We start from the raw sequence: 10,547 nt of genomic DNA, 5'->3' as shown, positions 1-10,547 counted from the left end.
GTATATACTGTATATGTGAGCATTTGTGTGTAGTGTTTCTTAAAATTAAGAAAAAAAATTCTTCAGTGGAGGCTACATAAACAACTACACCAACTGGTTAATAAAAGGAGAAAATATCCCTCGAACATACATCAAACCCGTGTAAAAATTATCCTAGCTCCACTGGACTGCTCTAAAAGCAGATAAAGCGAGGAGTTTTGACTGGAGCTGGAATTCACGTTATAATAAACAGAAGTATGGCTAACCAGCCTGAGGCGTCCTCATGAGCAAAATTGCACTCAGATCACTTTATTCAGCACTAATGTTCGTCTCTGTACAATGATCCGTGACACGGAAGCCCAAAGGGACATACATATACAAGCCATTTTCATCGACGAGACAACGACCGCAGTTTATGCTTGCTATTTGTAACAGCTAACATAACAGAAATTGTGATTTTTCATCCTATATCTAACTTCCCAAGAATGATGGCCTGCACCATGTGGAGCGAAGCTAACTTCAGCGACAGGTTCACTGGATGATACATCTGTCGCCTCAAACTAATTCTGCTCAAGTTTGTCATGAAAGGTCTTTGAAATTATTGGCCTCACGTCCTCTGAATCCACGAGGCTCTCCAAGAACGGGAGCAACTCGATCAGTTCCTGATCTGAGGGGTCATCAAACCAGCTCTTAATCGGTATGCCGTTATCCACTTGCAACTGGAAAACCTAGATAAAGAAATGCTTCAACTAATTAACAAAAAATAATGAATATATATAGTATGTAAATAATTTAAGATGGCAAAAAAGGCTACGATGAAAAGGTACTTCAGGTCTTGCCACCTTCTAGTTCAGAAGGAAATAGCTACATGCCTGAAGGCCAAGATATCACAGTATATAGTGCTAGACTAGAGTACTAGACTTACCAGAGATCAAGATAAAAGTGACAAGGGAAATGCGTCCATCAGAATAGTTTTTACATATTGGAAAGGGATTGTACCTGTGGAGTATTGTCAACTATTGCAACTTTTGCCAAGTCGATCCCCAGAATTGTCAGGTCCTTTGTATAGCAACCGTCAGAGAATACACAAGATTCACGATAAATACGCCGTGAGATATATTTTCCATCAGGGTCAAGTTTATCTATAAGTTGCTCAGCATAGACTCTCTGACTAGCTGTGAAAATGACAACCTCAAACATCTGAGCAACCTTCTCAAGAAACATTTTCAGGTAAGGCCTTTTTCTCACATACACTGTGTGATTTTTCATATTAAAGAAAACTTCTAGGGTAAAATCAGCATTGTCGCAGTGATCCAATGTTGAATGTACCAGAGTCTCTGCATATGAGAAACCATTAGACTATCATACAAAGAATATTGGAGCAAAAATGTTTATATTACAACTGAATTTCATATTCCTGATCATGACAGGCAAATAACATAGAAGATTAACTGAAAAATAATGGTAACATGCCAGTAGCTAGTGAACAATAAAGAACCAGAAATTAGAAGACACATTCAAAAGTAATATTCCACGAGAAGTTAGTGCTGCTCACCGTCCAAATCAAGCACAAGAGTCACATGCTTTTTTTTCACTGGTGTTTTCGATAAGCAATTGGGCGAGTCAACATCCATTAAATCAGGCATACATCTAGAAAGTAGCTTTAGATCTAGATATTCAGTTTCAACATCTCCTGCGGCAGAACTACTTTCTGTTTCTGAATCTGTTGGTTTTGTCTGAAGGTATAAGGATGTTTCATCAGGGTCCATTGTGACATTGTCTGCCGGAACCGCATCATCACTGTTACTGGGTTTTGGTGTATCATCTAGAGACAGACGAGCCACGGGCCGCTCTACCATATCAACTAAATTCATACAATCATTGTAGGAAGTACTAACTTCATTTGTAAAACCCATCAAACTATCAAATTGGAGAGCAGAAAAGTTTTCTGAGACATAGAAGTCCACAACATCCCAAACTTGTAATTCAGTTGTGCTATTGTATCCTTCATCATTGCCACTAAGAATCAAGTGAAGGAACTCAGTGCTTTCATCCATTGCTGCAGTTGACAGATAAACAAAAGAAAAGCCATTGAAAAATAATCAGGGCCTTCAGCAACGAAATATCAGATAGTTGGCCATTAATTGGATGAACTAAAAAGTAAAAACAGAGACTGATAGAAAGTACAAATGTCAAAGCAGCCAAGATATCCAATATGGGATTGTAGATGTATAGACATCTGAAATAAAGTTATCACAGAAAACTTGGAAGCTAAGTCGTGCTACCTGCTGCATTGTAGTTCATCTCTTTCAACTGAAGATCACTGTAGATTGGCTCTGGTGACAGGATACTCTCAAAGTCTGATGATGGTGGTACTTGTATTGGAACCTGAAAAACATTTTGTAAGGTTTAGTAACACTGCATAACATCTCAAAACACAATGAAACAAAGATGCAGTTCTATAGGAAATTACGTAATGATTCATTGATGCTAAGAAAGATCATCCCACTCACTTCTACTGATACACTATTGTTTCTAAGCAGAGCGTTCACAGCTTGAGAATCGAGAGCACTAGCAGCTGCATTATGACAAATCAGACCATTATCGTCCAACTATTTGACTTGCACAATTAGTTATAAAGCATAGTTTTACAATTTACAATCGCAAATACTGGTTTAACAAATCTCAGAGTTTGTTAGAGTATTGATAGTTTAAAGCAAATGCTATAATTGGCTTTGTCCTACCTCATCCTAATGCCTTTGTTATTTCCAAATATAGCATTTGTTCAGCAGCGCATTTCAAAATTAAAATTGTGTTTTTATGAGTTTCAACTTTCCTTTACTACCAAAAAAAATCTAGAAAATAACTGAAGCTTTTCATGATAGAGTTTATTAAACACTCCCACCGTTTCAAATTGTAAATCATTTTGACTTTTCTAGATACATAGATTTTGCTATGCATCTTGATATACTGTATATCTAGATACATATCAAAATGTATGCATCGATAAAAGGCAAAACACCTGGGATGGAGAGAGTAGAAAGAAAATCTAAGAGAACTAAATCCAAAATGATTTGATTGAGGGAAGTTGTTTGGAAATCTAAACACAGCTGCTACGATATTAGCTGGAATCAGTACAAAGCTAGAATCCAAAATGATTTGATTGAGGGAAGTTGATGAGCCATACTATGAAGCTATGGGAGGGAGTTATCGAGCATTGTATGAAGAATAACGAGAATCTCTACGAACCAATTTGGTTTCAAGCCTGAAAGGTCAACCATGGAAGTCATTTTCTTAATAAGACAAGTTGTGAAGCAGTATAGGGAGTAGAAGAAGGATCTATACATGCTTTTCATTAACTTGAAGAAGGCTTATGACAACATAACTAGAAATGTTATATGGTGGGCTTTAAACAAACATAAAGTTCCAACGAAGTACATTGTACTCATTAAGGACATGTAGACAATGTTGTGACTAGTGTTTAAATAAGTAATGGAGATACATATGACTTCCCAATTAGAATAGGACTACATCAAGGGTTAACTTTGAGCCCTTACCTTTTTTGCCTTTGTGATGGATGAGGTCATAAGGGACATACAAGGGGATAACCCTTGCCGTATGTTTTTGGCAAACGATGTAGTGCTAGTTGATGAAAGCCGCGCATGAGTAAATAGGAAACTGTAGTTGTGGTGGGAATGCATATGTTTCACTGGGTTTGTGGCCATACAATAAGGGTTCGAGTCCGTAATGATGATATATGTGATGGGCTAGGAGTAGCACCAACCAAAGAAAAGTTTGTTCAATACCGATTGTCGATTGAGATGGTTTGGACATGTCCAATAGGGACATTTAAAGGCACCAATATGTAGTGAAATCATAATGCATGATAGTAATGGGAAGAGAAGCAGGGAAGACCAAAGTTAACATGAGAGGGACGGTAAAAGAAAACTTAAAAGAATAGCATACACCTAAAGATTTAGCCTTGAATAGAAGTGCATGGAAAACATCTATCCACGTTCCTGAACCTTGGCTTCTGGTGATTTCAACTCTAGCCTACCTAACTTGCTTGGGACTAAAATACTTTGTCGTTGTTGTTATATTATTATTACTACTATGCTGCTACTAATACTGTCTAGGGTGTTGTGTCAACATTTGAGTTTTCTTTTCCATTCTTCTTCCGTTTTTTGAGACAAGTATGAAGTCAGTTACTCAGATAACTTGCTCCTAGGAAGCACAAGCCAGTATGAAGAGAGCGCTAAACTTTAGCGATGCAACTATGCTGGTATTCCCAGGAACTTTTTGAAAGAAAAATAAAGGTTAATTACCATTGATCTTGGACCATATGACAACAATGGCAGCGGTAGCAAACTGGTGCTTCCTGCATCAGATTCATTATGCAATAAGCTGATTTCCATTATTTCAGTGTTTTCCCCTGATAGTTCGGCAATGCAGCACACTGCAAAAGGGAAGGAAGAAAAAAGTTGTAAGAGCAACTCCAACAGCTTGGCTAAAATTAATAGCTAAATCCTAGTATTTTTCCATTTTGTAAAATAAAAAAATCTCTCAAGAAGGAAGAGGTCCACAACAGCCTTGCTATTTTACAAGAACACATAGAAAACGCTCATGGTTGGCTATATATGGCCAACAAAAATCAAGGGGTAGGTAACTTTCTATTTTACAAAATCAGATAGCACATCTGTTGGAGTCTACTTTTTACTACACAAAACTGCAAAATAGCATCCACAACAAAAATAGCCAACCTATTGCAGTTGCTCTAACATATTCTTGCAGTTCAACAATAAGCTACTAAATAAAATTGGTAGTTTGACATGTGTGTGTGGAAGCCTTTAGTACTAATATGCTAAATTATGTTTTCCCAGATCAAGTTCAAATCTCCATGAGCTTGCAAAAGTGAATCTCAATACATAACGTAAATATGGATTAGTGTAACACAAGCCAAACAGTAATGATGTACCCAATTAATTTTGTGCTGAAGGCCCTAGATTCTAGCATAAGGTAAAGTTAGTAATTTTGGGAGGGGAAGAGGGTGCACAAATTTATTAAAACTTGAATTTTTGTGATAAGTAAAAACCATTCACTGGATATGGGGTCAAGGCAGTGTTCCATGACCTGGGATCGTCGTCCCACATCCTAGGTCGGGGTCATCCTGGGTCATCGTTTAAAAGAGGGTTGCCGTACCAATGCAAATTGGCATGAAGGGACGTGTACCAAAATTTCATGGGTCACGGTGGACGGCGACGTCGCCAGAACCAGCGGGTTGTCGCTGATGAGGACTGTTGGTCACTGCTTGTGAGTGCCTGGCTGCTTGGGCGCCAGTGTCGTCGATGCAGATAAGCTACGATGTGCAGGAGCTGTGGCGTGGAGGGGGCGACAGCCTAGAAGAGGGTGGCGGCTTGGAGAGGGGCGGTGGTGCTGGGTGCACAGGATGGAGGTGACGTTGGTGGCGCGGAGTGGCTTGCTGCGGTGAGTGCATGCGGGAGACTGAGGACATGAGGAAGGAGGTCTCGGGAATGAATAGGAGTGGTTCGATATAGGAAATAAAAAACAAAATAGAAAGTGGGGGTATAGAAATTAGAAGGTGGGGATATAAAGGAGGATAGATGAGACATGATTGGAAGTGTTTTGGGTGGATCACGACCGTTGACCCAAAGTGTCGACCAGGAATCATCGACCCATTGGACTTGTTTCATGTGCCAAATTTAGGATTCATGTCCCATAGAGGCATCCCCCCCCCCTATACCATGTTTTTTTCAAGTATTTACTCTCAACCCCGTCAACCCAGGAACTTCGTGAGTATGTGCAGTACCACTGTACCAGCATCATGACATTTATAACAATAGCAATTGTGCAGCATATCGAAATACGAAGAACAACTAAAACCCGTAACTTAGACTACTTCATGATATATCAATTCACCTACCATCATTTGAACACATTAACTAGAACATTCCCTTTTCCACTTTGACACAATAAATATGCTTCCAGTTCTACCTTTACAAGCCACAAATGGGTCAATTCTCAACTGTAAATGGACATTTCTCTCTTCTGAAAAAAACAAAGATGTCGATATTTAAGAAAAATCAAGTGAAACTCCAACGTGAAAATTTCCTGAAGACAACTAAAACTTCTTAGTGAAACTTTGTGTTCCGTTTAATTTAATCTTTCTGTGAACTTACAACAGTATTTTTCATCTTAGCTGGAGATAACAGGATTAATCACAGATGGATGCTAGGCTGTTTCTGTAGTAGGGTAAGAAAAGTACGTCTCCTTTCATGTTACAAAGTACCGTTCATTCAAAATATCAGCAGTGTCAGTACTCAGTACCGGTAACATGGTCAGAACTCAGAACTGAGTCTTTTGCATTTCAGGTAGTGTATTTACTCCAAGTTACAAACCATGGAGGTGCATCCTATAGCATAGAATACAGATTATCTTTTGTCGAGCTGCTTTGACCATATATAATCTCCAAGCAGGAAATGCACAATTCATTGACAGTAGGAAAGATTAAAATGAATCTAGCCAGGTAGATGACACTGGAAACTATGCAGACTCTACCATTTTGATGACTTATTAGCGTTGACCCCGCCGCTGTTTTATCGAGTGTAATCTCTTGAAGGTGTGAATGTTCCAATGTTTCAGTGGTCTTGCAAAACGTATGAGGCTCCTGTGTCCCTAAACAGTCGTTGCTTAACATTTTATTCATCCTTAATGCAAGTATTTGCAAAAAGCATGTCCAAAGTACTGCAGTTCCAGTAGGAAAAGGCCAACTGTTGAAACATTTGATATCACTAAAGACATTAGTGGGGAAAAAGTGAAACAGTAAATTATCTACAACCTAATGTAGTCGAAAGAACATACTTAATCACTATAAAGGGAAAGCCGCTAATCAGTTGTACATGAGAAAACAAACACTTGGTATTGTGAGGATTAGTCTGTGGACAAAGGAATTAATGTGTAAAGTGCAATCATTATAAACAAAACAAGAAGAGGTTATGCGTCTTTGACTAAACAATAGTACTAGTTAACAAATATACTCTACTCGAAACTCGAAAGCAGTTGCCACTTCTCACATACCGGGAGCATATTACAAATGAATTCGCCAAAGCAAAACAGGCCCGCGAATACTCGGGATCCTCTGGCAGGAAGTAACACCTAACTCAAATTCCTTCCGGGACCCCCCAATCCCGGAGGGAATTTGAGTTTCCAAACTAGCGAATTTGAGTTTCCAAACTAGCCAGTGACAGAAAAATGCCCTCCGTTCCCTTCCCCACCTACTCCTACTTTTCGTTTTTAGATCCATCACAAATCTCCCTTGCAAGGACAGAAAGGGAAAATCGGAGGCGAAATATACCGTACATCAAAGCCGCAACGAACCCCGTAAAATTCCTCACATCACATCGCAAAAAGAGGGGCTCACTTCACTCCTCGTCGTCGGCAAATCACAGCGCTGACTCACGGGGAGTGAAGAAAAAAGTGCGGAGAAGAGAGACCTGGCCAACCACCTTCACCGAACGTGTCTGTCGCGCTTAGAGTCTGGAACTACAGGATCGTCTTTTGGGAACTCGAATTCCACACAGAAAAGAGCAGAACGGTTCCGCGTTTCTCAGAAGCGCGTCGAAATCTCCTCGCCGCCCACAAATTCGCACTAAATTCACCGTGAGAGGCGGCCGTCCCCGGCTCAATCGCACGCAAAAGAGTTGAAAAGAAGCACGGATACTACTACAGAGACCACCGAGAGACGAGCAAAGAAGTTGCGCTGACGAAACCTCCGGCTCCGACCAGACAAGGCAGACCTCGAGAGAGACGAGAAGAGATACGTACCCAGGCAGCGCGCTTGCGTAGCGCCGATGAGCTCTGGCTGAGCGCAGCTCCCTCCCCTTGCGCCTAGCCTCGCTCCGGCAAACACCAGGAAGAACCAGAGAAGAGGCGACGAGGAGGAGGAGGGAGGGAGCAGGGAAGCAAGCAAGCTAGCAAGGCGCAAGAGCAGTAGAGCACAGGGAGGGGACAGCTCGATGGCTCGCTAATCCCGCACCACATAATCTTATGCGACCGATCCGCGTCCGCCAAGACCAGGCATAACCTCCCTCCGTTCACAACCACAGACATGTGGGGCATGCAAGGCGGGGCCTGCTTGGACGCCACACTAGAAGGTACAAATTTATGTAGGTTTTGCATCTTCACGGTGGGTTGCGGCTCTCCCCACTCCGCCTTCGTGGCCCTGCACCTCCGTTACGCTGCTTCTAAAACGTACTCACCAACTGACAGGCGGGGTGCGTCTAGCGCGAGCCTCAATGTCAGTTACGGAGTTAGAAAGTTCGTCCAGTGTGTGTAGGATATTTAGGCCGGAAGGGTACACGTGGACGGTGAGGATGTGGTAGCTCATCATGCCGGGCTGAGTCCACCCGTTTATTTATAGCTCCTGGTCCTACTTTATCAGGTCGGCATACTAGTCGTACGCGTCTTTGCATTCCGTCACTGACATATTAGGCGAATGTATGTGGGACCATCCAGCCAGTGACAGGAGCTAGTGTGCCTGTGCCCGCGGAGTACCGAGTACGGAACTGATGGAGGAGTTGGTGGTGGGGTATACACGTGGACCAGAGGACGCCGCTTGATCTTCTTTACCCAGCTTGCAGTCGCGCAGTTGCCCCGGGACAGAGCGTACTCCGCGCTGCCGGCTGCCGGCAGCCCCACGAGCGTGCGGCCGCCGCCGTCTCTACCGGCCGCGCGGACGACAAGGAGCCGGACGAGGCGACGGAAGCGGCGGCGCGGCACTGGAGCGCGCGCACGTGCAAGGAACGCGGCAAGATAGCCCGTTCTTTAGCTCTGGATTGCAACGTTTTTTCGCGATGAGCCTTGACACCAACGAGCTTGATGTAATTGTAATCATGTGGGTAGTGAAAATAAGGTCATGGCTAATGGGTAGTGAAAATAAGATCTCGCGTGAACATGTTAGTAAGTGGGAACTTTTAGATAATGGTGAGTAAACATGTTTGATTTGGAGATATAAGAAGAATATGGTCATGGCTTTGTTTTTTATTGTTCCATCCTAGCTCAATGTTTGGTTAGGAGATGAATATTAATTTTTTTTAGTCCATGAACGAGATAAAGCTAGCTTCTCAGGTTGTCGATTCCTTCTAAATTTTCCTCCCTATATCATCTTACTATATGACCACATTGTCCAGAATTATCCCCTATATTACTGTCTCCTATAGCGGTTGTCCCTATATTATCCCTCTATATCCACTAGAAACATATATAATATAATTTCTATGTCACACACGCAGTTTATCGAGCACGTGTGTCCTCGTCCGTCCGCGCCCGTCACATCGACGATGAGCTCCACGGATGCGTGGTCACCGGTGCACCTGCACGATCAAGTCGAGTTTGCATCTACGTGTGTCGGTACAACACAAGCCCACGCTTGTCGAGGACCAAACACCAGCCCGAACCGTCGTCAGACATTGTTGCCATGTCCCCGTGGGCAGCCCTCTATGAAGTGGCCATGGGGTGAGTTCAAGTGAATCCAAGTTCGAGTAGGTTGAGCTTTCGCTCCGATAATGGATATGGCACGCTCTCCTACGCTTCTGTTCTCGCTGCTAAATCCATGGCGAGCGTCGACACCCCCGCTTCTATTTGCTTCCTTTCGTCGCGCATACCCATCTACAACTCCCACTTGGCCTCTTCCTTGTGTCGAGCAGCAGTGGGTGGTTCAGCGAAGGCGAACAAGCTTGGAGGCCTTAGCTGTGGGACGCGAGAAGATAGAGCAGGGTCACACTCGATTGAGGGGGAGAGAGGGGAGAGACGATTGCAATACGATAGAGGGCATCGAAGAGGCAACCACTACATCGCTTAGAGGTGTCATGTAGCCTCCAACATAGGGGAGGGGGAAGGAAGGGGCGTCCGCTACGGACAACCTCTGTTAGCAAGACTTCAACGGTTCCCACATATCATCTACGTCTTCACTTGTCATAGTTCTAATTTTATTTTAGTTTCCACTTCCATGGTTCCCACATATCTTCTACGCCTACACCTGTCATTGTTGTAATTATATTTTCCCACCACTTTTTGCTCTATAGACTCAAAATGGCCCGTCGTTGCTTGTCCATACTCACCTCCTCACGTATGTTGCTTGCCTCTGTTTGCAAATAGACTCTGCCACATCATGCCTTTCTATCTCAAACTGCCATGTTAGGATCTAATTATGACCTGACTATTTTTATAATTACCATAAATATTAGATGCATTTTAATTTAAATTTTAATAATTAAATTTGTATCAAACTATTTTTTTAGTTTTGTTATGTTCCCGTGAACCATTTAGTGGACGTCCAATGTGTCTTTAGAGCATCTCCAATAGTGTGTTAAACCAATGCTCTATCTTAAATATAGGACTCAACTTCTAAAAACAACTTCAACATGTAATATTTTATAATTTTTATAAAAATATAGGACACACCATGAATTGACTCAAATATGTATAAGGCTATAGGAGTTTAGAGTCATTTTCTTCTTGATTATAAATGGGCCTTACCACTTTGGCTCGAG

The 10,547-nt window shown here is 42.2% G+C and overlaps 1 protein-coding gene across 7 annotated transcripts; it reads right to left on the bottom strand.

The window, feature by feature from the left end:
- Positions 1–263: 263 nt before the first annotated feature.
- LOC100381584 (SCP1-like small phosphatase 4b) lies at positions 264–8,139 on the bottom strand. Of its 7 annotated transcripts, none has more exons than XM_035961520.1 (8): positions 7,822–8,137; positions 6,556–6,767; positions 5,921–6,045; positions 4,305–4,435; positions 2,265–2,367; positions 1,535–2,038; positions 979–1,316; positions 264–707 (listed from the first exon to the last, which is right to left on the bottom strand). In XM_035961520.1, the coding sequence occupies exons 3-8, from the start codon at positions 5,934–5,936 to the stop codon at positions 540–542; spliced, it is 1,260 nt and encodes a 419-aa protein (XP_035817413.1). In that variant the 5' UTR covers positions 5,937–6,045; positions 6,556–6,767; positions 7,822–8,137; the 3' UTR covers positions 264–539. The 7 variants fall into 7 exon arrangements, with proteins under 7 accessions (XP_035817413.1, XP_035817415.1, XP_035817412.1 ...); XM_035961522.1 differs by lacking the exons at positions 5,921–6,045; positions 6,556–6,767 and adding exons at positions 2,493–2,557; positions 3,167–3,244; XM_035961519.1 differs by lacking the exon at positions 5,921–6,045.
- Positions 8,140–10,547: the final 2,408 nt, after the last annotated feature.

Source organism: Zea mays, chromosome 8 (assembly GCF_902167145.1).
Source record: "Zea mays cultivar B73 chromosome 8, Zm-B73-REFERENCE-NAM-5.0, whole genome shotgun sequence".
Taxonomy (NCBI): Eukaryota; Viridiplantae; Streptophyta; class Magnoliopsida; order Poales; family Poaceae; genus Zea; species Zea mays.
This window is presented reverse-complemented; position numbering and strand designations above follow the sequence as displayed.